Below are 12,283 nucleotides of genomic sequence, written 5' to 3' on the forward strand. Positions count from 1 at the left end.
CGTGTTCGTACTATTTGAATGTCCCACTGTAAAACACACAAACGTGTCATGGTGACATCAAGATGTGCCACATCCAGTTATTGTGAAAACCTGAAATACTTAACATATTTGGGATCAGCATTTTAGTCTTATTCAGCAAAAAAATATTACTGGTGTGACTCATCTGTGAACAAATACGAAGTAAGTGTCAAAATACTAGTGGCACAGCTGATCAATGAGGATTTCTATATTTAAAGAGGAATTATTTGCTACTGTGACACTTGATTAGGAGCATCGTTCACGATACATTTAAGAAATTTGGGTGGGAAACAAAGAAACCAAACATTTGAGACTGAAAAAGTTAAAGGGAGAAACATTTCACTGGATTTCAGATTAAAAAAAAAAATAAAATCATTCTGTCATCGTCAGTCCCCGGATTCTCTGTGGCGGACACTTCTTCAAAAATAAAGCAATGAGCGTCTCGTCTTTCTTTGCACGTGCAAATGAGACGACAGTGGGCAGAGCCTGCGATCTGTGGCGCCCCCAAGCGGTCCAGGCTCGACCACAACACCGAAGAAAGCACGTGACCTGTGGCTATTTTAAGATTCATCTGTGATGGAAAACATCGTAATATTATATATTTCTGAACACGTGAGTCAACCCCTTAAGCAAAACACACTCCTGGTATTGATACGTCACTAGTTTGGGGAGTTCAGGTGTGACAATATTATTTATTTTCACGTGCACAAACTATTGAAGATTGCTTTGAAAGCTACAGTAAGAGCACTTGAACATCAAATGAGCAAAAAAGCAAAAGCAAGCAGATGTTGGGTGCCTCGTGCATTGCTTATACGCCTGCAATATTTGAACTAACCCACCCTTTAGAGATACTGCACTGCACTAATAATGATGCATAGATTTACATTTGGTTTCCTCTACAACACTGGAAGTCTCTCTATCTGTGCTGCAGCAGCCTAATAAAGCAAAAAGCCCCCCCCCCCCTCCCTCCCAGAAACATTCACCCGGTATTTACACGTTTCTCTTTAATGTCGGACTGTCAGCAGTTTATCTCGGTTTTCAACCTGAAAGACTGGGAAAGTGTGTGTTTGTGTTTGTGTTTGTGTTTGTGTTTGTGTTTGTGGAGGAGGAGGAGGATCACATGTTGGAGTCTCGCATGGGCCTCCAGGACGGAGCCTCCGGCTTCGTCTCCCTGTCCAGCACGCGGACCAGGACGCGGCCGTCAGACGCGGCTTCACCACTCTGAACACAGGTCATTTAAAACAATCCATCAATCTGTGTTTATAAGCACAAAACGACAGTGCAAAGTATTTGGTGCTTAATTGACTCCGAATCAGTTTTGACTAGTGTGACTCTGTGAAGCGTCGCTGTACATTTGGAAGTACATTTTCTGGTAATAATATTTTTTTTTTTTTAAATAGTTTACTAGATTTTTGTCATCGGCTACCTCAATACAGCTGTGAAGCTGCTTGGCATACAAGCAATAACACACAGATTCATTAGGACATAAAATGGAATTAAAAAATACACAAAATAGGACGTCAAATGATAAAAAAAAAAAAAATTAGAGCACAGTTTTAAAGGTTTGGATAGGGCCTGTCTGACTTGGTTTATAGTCTCGTCCTGGAGAGAGACTCAAGATTGTGCACTGGCATATCCTAAGAAGATCAGCCGGTTACGACCAACCACTCCTCTTAAAAATAATACCAATCCTAGAAATCAGTGCCCCACTCCCCACCACACCACCATTTTTCCTGCCTCTTTACTGACATCCCCAAAATGAAATGAGCATATCTTCAAAACAACAAAGACTATATGAACTAATACGCACGAGATTGCACAATATCTGATAAGAAATCCACCTTTTAATCATAATCAGCAATAATCATCGAGGGATTAGTGAAGGGATATCTGATGAGTATAATCTGTTAAAGACCACCGTGCCGTGTTAGCTTTCTTGAGCACGGCGTTGCAAAGGTTCCACTGTTATATCACTGTGATTATTCACTCTGCTCTCAATCAGACATTATCTGCTTTCATAGGGCACCGTGTTTGTGTGGGCGGTTTAAAGAGGTGACGTTTACACAAACATCAAAATGTCACGCTCGTACATTTGCGTTGGATCTGAATTATGTTTACTTTGCAAATGTCTTTTTTTAGCAGCTTTTAAAGCTGCGTGCCATTTTGGGACTTCCAAATGTCCATATTTATTATTTATACTGCACATCTCTGTTCTCTCCGAGCTCTGAGCTCTCTGGCTTTACCACAGAATGTGCTGACAATCAACCAGTTGTAACCATTTTTTTGTCCACCTCTTTTTTTGTGTGTGTGCTTTCTATCACTGTTAATTGTGTTTGCATTCATGAGAGGAAAACGACCCGTCCCCAGACAGCCCAGTGTCAATTATGAATAACGAGCCAATAAAACCATAACAAAAATCATGTTACATCCAAATGGTGAGAAATTATCTTGGTCTGTAACATTGCTCTGCAGCCTTTACGACCAAAAGAGCCGTTTTCACAATTTTCCACCAAAGAAAATATGTCTGAACCGCAAAACATGTAGCTTCTCTGAAATGAAGAAAAAACATATAGAAAAAGAACTGTTATAAAAACAAAAGTTTAAGTTGCACTCGTAAAGTGTCATGGGTATAATTGAGATATATTTCATTACATTGTTTGCTGTTATAGCCGTTTGTAGTGATTTCTACTCTTTAGTTTCCATGGATTTTCCCGCTTTATTTTACTTGACAAGGTCATTTGAGGAACTCCAAATAAACTCTGACTAGTGGTGGGAAAAGTGCACAGAAGAAGTGAATCTGGATCAGTGATTGGTCAGGAAAAAGGGGAAAAAGGGAAACACATCCTGCTAAGCCCGGATAAAATGCCTCCCAAGAATCACACACGCAATAAACAATGGAGAAATTCAAAACACAATTTTTTGTTGTGAGCCACCTGTGATATAGAGTCATGTGAGTCCTGAGGGAAATTCAAATTCACTGGCCAGATTCTAAATAGTGCAGAAGATTAATTTTTTTCTTGAGTAACCCAAGACTTCCTTGAAAGGTCACAATTAACTGTAATCGATTTTTAATCATCGCTAACTTCCACAGCACCGGCTGTGACAAAGCTTTATCAATGTGGTCGGATCTCATATTATTTTCAAAGACGAACCTCTGTGGATATAAAATGATTCCCGTACTCACAGCATTAGTGGTGCCGGGTTGTTTCCCTGCTGGACCGTTCCGTTTGGTCTTCTCCTGGAGTCCCAGTTTCTCCATGATCAGGTCCATCCTGGACGAGATACCTTCTACGGAGCTTTCCAGGTGGAGGACCTGTCTTGCCAGTCTGTCACGGGACAAAAAAAAGCATCTTCACGTTATTCCGGCTTGGAGTCACAACTTAATTTATTGCTACTTGCTGTGAGACACATGAACATATTTCATATTCAGAGGGTTTTCTCACTTTAGAAACTGTTCCCGATCCACAAAGATTTGACTGGATTGACTCCTCTGCTCATTGGATGTGACGGAAGGTTTCTCGAGTAATTCTTTTTCATAATTCATCCCGAGATTGTTGAGTTCAGCACTCAGGGCATCCTGACAAAACACCAAAACTGGATTGAAAGCAGAGCTTTGTCACTTTATCACAGGTTTTTATTGTCTGGCCACGATTAAAAAAAAAAGAAATAAGCTGAAAAATATATCAGGGAAAAAAAAAAGTCCTGTAATGATTATAGTTAGCGTGAATGAAACAAAAATCCTAAACAAACCCTCTTTTCTTCCAACTCGATTTTCATTCTCTCTTGTTCTTCTTCGTCAAGTATTTGGTTCCCGTCCCGGTCAAACTTTGAGAAGGCAGCAGAAATCTCATGGTCTGCATGTCCCAACCTGCAACATCACCAGGGTCATATCCAGCTCTGACATCATCACGGGCGCTTTCCAATTAATTACCGGTACTCTTTTTAAACTTACTCTTTAAGAGTTTCTCTGAAGTCTTTGAATTCAATTTCTCCAGATCCAGACCGAAGAGCCTTCTGAACATCTGATATTTTCTCTTTTTTGAGTTTCAGCTTCATAAATGTCTTGGTGTAGCTCTGAATTGACACACACACACACACACACACACACACAAAGACAATTTTGTTAGTACTCCATGCCACAAATTCTCTCACCATTAGTTTATGTCTTTTCAACTTTATTTTACCTGTTTGATGATGTCAGTAATTTGCAGATCATCTTTTTGGGACGACAGTTCCTCTTTAACCTCTGAATATGTGTCATTAATGATGGCAAGAAACATATTCTGAGGAGGAGGAGGGGGGGGGGGAATGTGCGACAAGATTATGTGAATGCTCAGATTCAGCCTTTGAATACCAAACACATCAGAGAGACTTACCAGCAGAACAAAGAAAACAAAGAACACGTAAGTGAGAAAGTACAGCGGCCCGAGAACTCTGTTAGCACGGTCGATGGCGTCGTAATCGAAGTCTCCGAGAATAATTCTGAACTGTGTGAAGCTGCAGGAAGGACAAAAAAACCAAAAACAAATACAAATCTAATAAATAAACCTGAGTCTACAAGTGTGAAACCTTGGATGTTGTCTTTAAGTCCACTCACATGCACTTCACAAAGGTACTGAATGATTCCACCTCGGTTCCGAAGAGCAAATATCCAAGTTGAGCGTAAGCAAAGAACACGATGAAGAACATGATGGCGAATCCCAAGATGTCTTTAGCACATCGACCCAGCGTGGAAGACAGCTGAGTCATAGTCTTATTAAAACTGATGTACTTGAAAATCTACAAACAAAAAACAAAACAAGACGTAGCCAAACATTTTCAATCCTCTCGTACGGAGTAACGTATTTGGGGAGCAACGGAAAGTGTTGAGAGGAAGATTTGTGTGCCTTACCTTAATCCAGGCGAAGAACAAGTTCACAGCGTTCATGTTGTTGTACTGCATTTGCCAGAAGGCCAGAAACTCAAAGTCAGCATAGATGGCGGGCTGGTCTAAGAGTTTGCCGAGCAATTTGTCGACTTTGATGGTTCGGAAAATATTGAAAACCATAGCCACGAGTGCGAGCTAGAAAAGGGAAAAAAAACAACCCACTGTTAGGAGTTTGAGGTTTCATTATCTGAGAACAGCACAGATTTGTTCTTGAGTGTGAGAATTTGATCTCCTTTACCATTATGACCACAATATCCAGAATGTTCCAGATGCTGTTGAAGTAAGAAAACTTGTGTATCCGCAGCTCGAGAATCTCCTCTACGATATAGTAGAGGATGAATACGCAGAAGACTATTTCGCAGCCGAGGATGAAGTAATCCCAGGTGGTGATGTAGCGAATCAATTTGACCGTTCTGATCTGGTAGGAAGGGATCGCTCCACCAGTCGCCGGAAATTCAACCAGCAGCCTGAAGATAGCGGGGGAAAGTCTGGTGAATCGGTGGGAAACCTACCTGATGCCTGATCAAGGCGACGTCGTCAAGGATCATCTTTACCTGATTACACAGAACATGTTGATGTTGGCGTTGTAAGTGGAAAAGTCGATGAAGGCCGCCCGGGTTCCTCGATCCAGCCAGAGGTTCTCTACCAGTTCCACCAGGACGGCGCTGGTCTCCTCTCTGGTCCGACCCAGGTCTTGATAGTATCCTGCTCCGCTGTAGGTGGTCAGCAGACCCCAGTGAGACGAACCCTTGATCTCTTTTTCTGTGTGGTAGCTCCAACTGCAGGAAAGAGGAAGAGCACAAAGCGACGCCATGAGAACTCAAAACTGGGTCTCAACTATCACGTGGAACAATTGTGTCAGTAACCAAAGCGGGTGTATTACGCAGTTCCATTGATGAGACCGAAGCTGAGGTCGTCCTCTTTCTTCTCGTTATAGACGTCAAAACAACCCGTGATCTCGTCCTGGAAGTCGGTATGGACCTTGCAGGAGTTGTTCTTGATCTTGATCTGCCTCATCCTGGGCACACCCAGCAGCATGTTCTCATAGTAAATGAAGGACTGGTCGCCGCTGTCCAGGCTCTGGTTGTTATACCACTTTGTCCAATAGAGGCCATCCAGTAAGGGTCCCTCAGCGTACTGGTGACACATGCAGACAAAACAGGTTCCCCCACATTCATATTTGTGTATGATTTGTAGAAATCTTTGAAGATTCTTTTTTTGTGTGTGAAAACCTACGGTCCAGAAGTCGGCCATGGCGCTGATGGACTGGAACTTCACCCCACTCTCGCTGGCTGTGTTCACAAACAGGTCCGTCATGGCCTTGGTATAATAGTAGGTGCTTGAGCTGGTCATGCCGTATGTCACTGCAAGACAAGCCAGTCGCTGCGTTAACGTCACTGCTTCCTATCCGGCTTCGCCCAGATGCTCCATTCAGCTGGTCCAAGATAAGACAACCACAGAGGCAGACACGCGAGGCTGCATTGAAGACTGGTTGTTTGTCTGTGTTTATGTCTCTGAAGCAGTCGAATGGCTCCAGATTACAGGCGATAATGTGTTTGAAGAGAGAGCACGCTGTCCCGTCACAAATAGCCTCATCAAACAACGTAAATCTAAGCCAGACAAAGAAACAAAGGACGGGGCTAAATGCTCTTATCGGGAGAAGTCATGAGAACAGTATACATGTCCCTTTCAGTCCTAATGCTCCGTTGGACAATGGCTTTTAGGGATGGGAAGGGCATTTGTGGTAGGCATTGAAACAATAAGCAAACTTGATGATGAATCAACAGTCTGGAGTGCTGTTTCAATGACCAACACTTTGAAATCACCACATCGGCCAAACCTATTTGTAAATCTGAATGAACTAGATCTAAAAACACCGATTAAAATGTGGAATTACAACGTGGAATTTTCCACTATTTATTTGGTCTCATTTTGACGGTCGCTTGGTAGATGTGTGTAGAATACTTACGGAGGCAAATGTCCACCAGGAACACCAGGTAGACCAGCAACTCCCGCAGAGTAGTTCGAACAAACTGCTCCCTGTTGTTAGACGTGTTTTCAGTCAACGTTGTGGCCCACAGCCCTGCAGGCCAAATCAAACACGGTCAGAATTATGAAGGAATATAACTTTGAAGATGATTTATGATTTATTCAGCTAAATACAGAATTAACTAAATTTAACTTAATTAAAAAAGAATAAAAGACAAAGCAGATTAAATCAATGACGAGTGAAGCTTCTGCACTTGGCTGGTTTTAATCTATGTTCATGAAACCTGTAGAGTTGAGAGTCAATTTGTAAAGATGTGTTCGGTAAGTGTCCATACCTTTGATGAAAGAGCAGCAGCCGCCTCGTTTCTTCATCAGACTTTGGTCGGCGGACGGTGGCTCCGGTACAAACGGACCGGGAGTGTCCAGCTTGTACATGCTGTCCATGGAGCCGGCGAAGAGTGGCGGGGAGTTGTAGATGGTGCTGACAGCTCGTGGTATCGGCGGAGGGGAACCACAGAAGCCCTGGTTCACCCAGGCCCCGGTCCCCACCGCGTCCATCTCGCAGTCCACCTGCGCCGTCAAGTGGCTCTCGGCCCGGTTGTTCAGGCACTTCATCTCGAACCTGAACGCGTTGTCTCGGCGAGGGCTGCGTGCGGGTGGTCAGGTCAGAGAGGGGAGCTTTTTGAACACCTGCGTGGGAGACCATTATAAGGGCTGGGTGACATAAGCTCTGCTGGGGGAGGAGCTGCTGCTCCGCCGACGGAGCTTTTGTCATCCTCCGACTGAAACAGTTCAAACACACCGAAGTGATGTGGTGATAGCTATTGTACATCCACTTATTGGGCTGACCTCACATCTGGCTCATCTATACGAGGCTGTGGGTTTGATAAAAATCCAATATAACCACCTAAAAAAAGGAACTATTTTGACACCACCCACTTTCCTCTGCGGTGCATGATTCTCATTCTGCAAAATCAACAATATGTATGAGACTCCAGCATAAAGGAGTGTCGACAGCACGGAATATTGCTGGTGAGGTACCATTTGGACTTGTGTAGAAAGTAATAACTGAATGAGTGATTCACAGACAGAATATCTGTGGTTCAAGCCCTGGCATGGGGTTCCTTTCTGAGTGGAGGGTGGATGTTCTCACCGAGGACGTGGGCATTCCTCTCAGGTACTTTTGATTTTTAGCTTCGGTCCAAAAACACACATTTCAGGCTTATTAGTGGCAATAAATTGACTCTAAGTGAATGTAACGGTCTGTCTTTTTTGTGTTCGGCCTGCGATGGATGTGTGACTTGTTTTGTCTGTTTATTTCACCTTTATTTTTCCAAGTGGATCAATTGAGAAGCAGTTCTCATTTACAGTGACGAGCTGGCCAAGATGCAGCGAGGAGGCACAAAGAAACACAATAAAGCAGTGCCACACAATCTTTAATGTAAGGAAGTAGTGTTTACAGTGATTCTATTGAGAAATACATGAATGAAAGCGAAAAACAAGCATCTATTTGTTTACAGTTTGGCAAAATTATAAAAAGTACTGAGGACAGCAGCTTAAGAATAATTGTTGGAATTTAATAAAACAAATATTTGTTGATTGCTGTTTATTTTTAAAACAATTAGCATTATTTAATTAGAATAATGAGTGGTCTTTAAAGTGTGGCCTCCCAGGGAAGCATTTTCCCTGCTGATTAAAGTGACCATGAAAACAAATGATGTGAGGATAAAACTGAATCATTAAATAGAAACACACATTAAGAGTATGAGAGTTGAATCAGAAATTTGGATTTACATGCCTGTCATACTCAAAGTCTCAATAATTCATTTAATTTGTTTTGCCCTCTCAGTTACTTCCATGCTGTCACTATTGATTAACAACTCATCCAATAACATCCTCCCATTGAGGAAATCAATTAAATGGCATGTCAATTGTATTCCTCGCCACCAACTGTTCACCACTTGTGGCTGAATTAATGAGAAGTCTGTGGCCGCGCTGCGTTTCTCATTATCGTTACATAGTTATGACTCTGCCGTCTATTTGTTTCTCACATGCAAACTGTCACAAGGAATTTGTTGCATATGCAAACATTCAGTGTAGCATATGAATCACGAGGACCATCTGTATGAGTGTGATTCCTGTCAACATTTGTTCTATATAAACAGACCTTTGCTCGGTGTGAGAACTTCAGAGACACATCGAATATACAGTGTAAATTAATTGACACACTCGCACACAGATTATCACGAATTTGAAGTGTCTTCTTCGGTTTTAAGAATGACGGTAATGTACCGCCATATACTGTAGATGTCTCGTACTGAATGCAGATAGAGTTTGGGTCCAGCCATGGGCGTTCACGCTCCGGCGGCTCCGAACAGAGCGATTACACACAGCTATTAACACACAATGCACTTTAATTTCTGCTCCCCTGCTGAAGCCGTGCTTGGATCTGGCACACAAGGCTTCCTTAATCTGCTGCGGCTTGTGCCACCTTTCAAACTTGTTCAAATCTCCCGTAATCACTTTTCGGGGAGGCATTTAAATCTGTAGCCGAGTGTCTTTAACAGTCGCCGATCCATTGGCACCCTGTATATCCAAGTGTATTTGGATATTGCTTCGAAACCAAACTTACTTATGAAGAGACAATTTGATTAAAAAATTGCTAATCAGGCAATTCACTGTAATCGGTGTCGAATTGGAGTCTCTTTAAAATGTGAAGATTTTTGTTCTTCCAGTGATGTAAAAGCGTCTTATCTCAGAGCGCAGAGACTCTGAACAAAAGGATGATTTATCCTCCGTGTGCCGTACAACATACACAGTCCTTCCTACCGAGAGCCCCACATACAGATAATACCGCGCTGTAAATCGTGTCCCGGCTAACCCCATAGAGGAAAGTGACAAACATGAGGATTTTGTTTATGAGAAAAAAAGTTTGACAGTCAATGTAGTTTCTTCCTGGGATGAACTGGTGAGACATTCAAACAGACAATGTGGATTGTTTTTTTTAATACAAAATAACTTTTATTTTCTGATGGAAAACTATAATCAACCAAAATAGAGGTCTGTGACAAATAACATCAGCTTTCAACTCTACAAAATAATTACATATTGACTTCAGCTATACAACTAAAATCACAGAGATCATCTTCGAATCTGTATAACATTGCACATTTTAGGGCCGTATCAAAAAAACCAAAAACTGATAGAAACCAGTGAGAACAATCTAACAGTCATTGTCATGACACTACAATCCTTGCATTGCTCTACTTTGAACAAAAAAAAATCTGCTCAACGCTGTCGGGCAAAAACAAATAAGAGACTTCAAACAAAAACAGAAGCCTTTCCTCTGATTGTCATTCAAACACTAGAAACACGAATAAAATAATCCAATACAAATGTATTTACTGTCTCCACAAGGGGAGTGGAATATTCACGTTGTCGCTGACATCAAACAACATGACTGATGGTCTGCCGACGCAGGAGGGGGGGGGGCAGTTTATACATGGACCTGCTGGCCCTCGAACTGATAGGAGAAGGACGAGTGGACGAACTCCTGTCCGGCAGGAGAGTCGTACCTCATCAGGCAGGAGTAGTCTTCAGGCTGGACGCAGTCAAACTGCAGATCCAGCCACTGCCTGTGAGGAGCGGCGTGCCTCCTGGGGTCCGTCAGGATCCGGTTCAGGGCCATGATGTAGCTGAGGGCCATCTGCAGAGTTTCATACTTGGACAGTTGCTTGTCCTGGCCCCACTGCGGGACAACTTTGCGCAGTCGGTCGAAGGCCGTGTTCAAACCCTGCATCCTCTTGCGCTCTCTGGCGTTGGCGGCCGTCCGCCGCCGCGTGGCCGTCTCGTACTTCTCGGGGCTCTTGGAGTCGGACTCGGAGGACTCGGATCCGGAGTCGGTGCAGCTGGGTAGACGGGACTTCATGGTTGATTGGCTCGACGAGTCAAAATGGGCTTGGTTTTAAATGGGAAAGATGTCAGGAGAAACTTCCAGTTTCAGGTTCTGTGCCCCTCTGTGGTTTGTCAGCCTCCGTCGGCTCCTTCGTAAAGTCCAGATAGTGGACGACGGTCCGGAAGGTCCAAGGTGTCTGTGATCCCCGAGCCGGCCAGGGAGCAGCTTTTATAGGACGGAGCAGATGAACAGGTGGCAGCAGGTGGAGTCCATGCCCACCCCCACCCACACACACCCCACCCCTCTTTCAATATTACTCATAGAGGAACACACACACACACACACACACACACACACACACACACACACACACACACACACACACACACACACACACACACACACACACACACACACACACACACAACCTTAATGAAATTCCAATTATCTTGGGCTGGGCTCTCTGGCCCTGGCTTCACTCAGGACCATGTGTCACAAACACCAAAAGTTCACCATCTGGTGGCTCGGCTCTGCACAGCTGATGCTGCAAACAAACTTTTAAAGGCTGAGAAATTTTGCGGTGAAGCTTACATTCTCCGCTTTTTGAAAAAAGAAAAGAAAAAAAAGACAGACGAAAACAATGCTGAGATTATTAAAACAATTAATGTTTATATTTCCTGCCATAATGAATGAGTATGTCCTGATTCAAAGGTCCCCTGCTTCACATTGAGCTTAAATTAATTTTTGCAAGTGGACTGTTTGTATCACATATCAATCACATGTTATTTACTGACAGTCTTTCCTGCAAAGACACTTGGCTTCATGAAGTTGCGCCAAGAAGTGCTCCTTTCACTTCTCATGTAATTGCCCTCCATATGACGATAAGCATAATCTGAGATTAGCCTCAGGCAACGGCAGTTTAAGTGTGGTTTGTAACCTGAGGGATTTTTCGCAGCCCATCAGGGGATTATGTCTTTCAAACAATATGGACCAAGATGGTGTTGAGATTACGGCAGTGAACTCAGGTTTGGAGATTAGTTAGCGTGTAAAAAGTGAGCAACTCTTTTCTTCTCCTTTGAGGGTTTTTTTTTTTGCTTTCTTAATGGGACTCGTCATTATTTCTTGCGTACTTGGGACCATGTGAAATTAATAATTGATCTGCTAAGTCGTCCGAGAAAATGAGACAGACAGAATAATTTGTCTGTCTGTCCTTCCCATCTGCCGATATTGTATTCTGTAATTCAGTGGGCTCCTGTGGAACATTCACTCAAACACAATGCTGACCAAAAAGACACACAAATATGATGACGTCAATGTTTCGGTTGGAGGTTTTTTATAGCACATTAATCTACATAAGACATTTTTTTAACACAAAAATCAATTGGAATACTCTTCCAATTGGAATCTTGTCACATAGACACAAAATTATCAGAGAAAATCAGTGTGGCATTTTT

General features: G+C 42.9%; 2 protein-coding genes across 2 annotated transcripts; both read right to left on the reverse strand.

Annotated features, from left to right (window-relative positions):
• Nucleotides 1-1,134: 1,134 nt before the first annotated feature.
• Nucleotides 1,135-7,549, reverse strand: pkd2l1 (polycystic kidney disease 2-like 1; the record flags this gene model as incomplete). The annotated part of the gene is made up of 15 exons (XM_080507382.1): nucleotides 1,135-1,239; nucleotides 3,203-3,344; nucleotides 3,462-3,595; nucleotides 3,769-3,886; nucleotides 3,971-4,092; nucleotides 4,203-4,301; nucleotides 4,395-4,515; nucleotides 4,616-4,797; nucleotides 4,910-5,080; nucleotides 5,184-5,412; nucleotides 5,500-5,724; nucleotides 5,829-6,082; nucleotides 6,182-6,309; nucleotides 6,915-7,028; nucleotides 7,270-7,549. 15 exons carry the CDS (start codon nucleotides 7,547-7,549, stop codon nucleotides 1,135-1,137), a joined length of 2,424 nt encoding a protein of 807 aa, XP_080363508.1.
• Nucleotides 7,550-10,430: 2,881 nt separating this feature from the next.
• On the reverse strand, nucleotides 10,431-10,862 carry atoh7 (atonal bHLH transcription factor 7; the record flags this gene model as incomplete). Its single annotated transcript, XM_080507046.1, has 1 exon — nucleotides 10,431-10,862. One exon carries the CDS (start codon nucleotides 10,860-10,862, stop codon nucleotides 10,431-10,433), a length of 432 nt encoding a protein of 143 aa, XP_080363172.1.
• Nucleotides 10,863-12,283: the final 1,421 nt, after the last annotated feature.

Source organism: Blennius ocellaris, assembly GCF_963422515.1.
Source record: "Blennius ocellaris genome assembly, chromosome: 13".
Taxonomy (NCBI): domain Eukaryota; kingdom Metazoa; phylum Chordata; class Actinopteri; order Blenniiformes; family Blenniidae; genus Blennius; species Blennius ocellaris.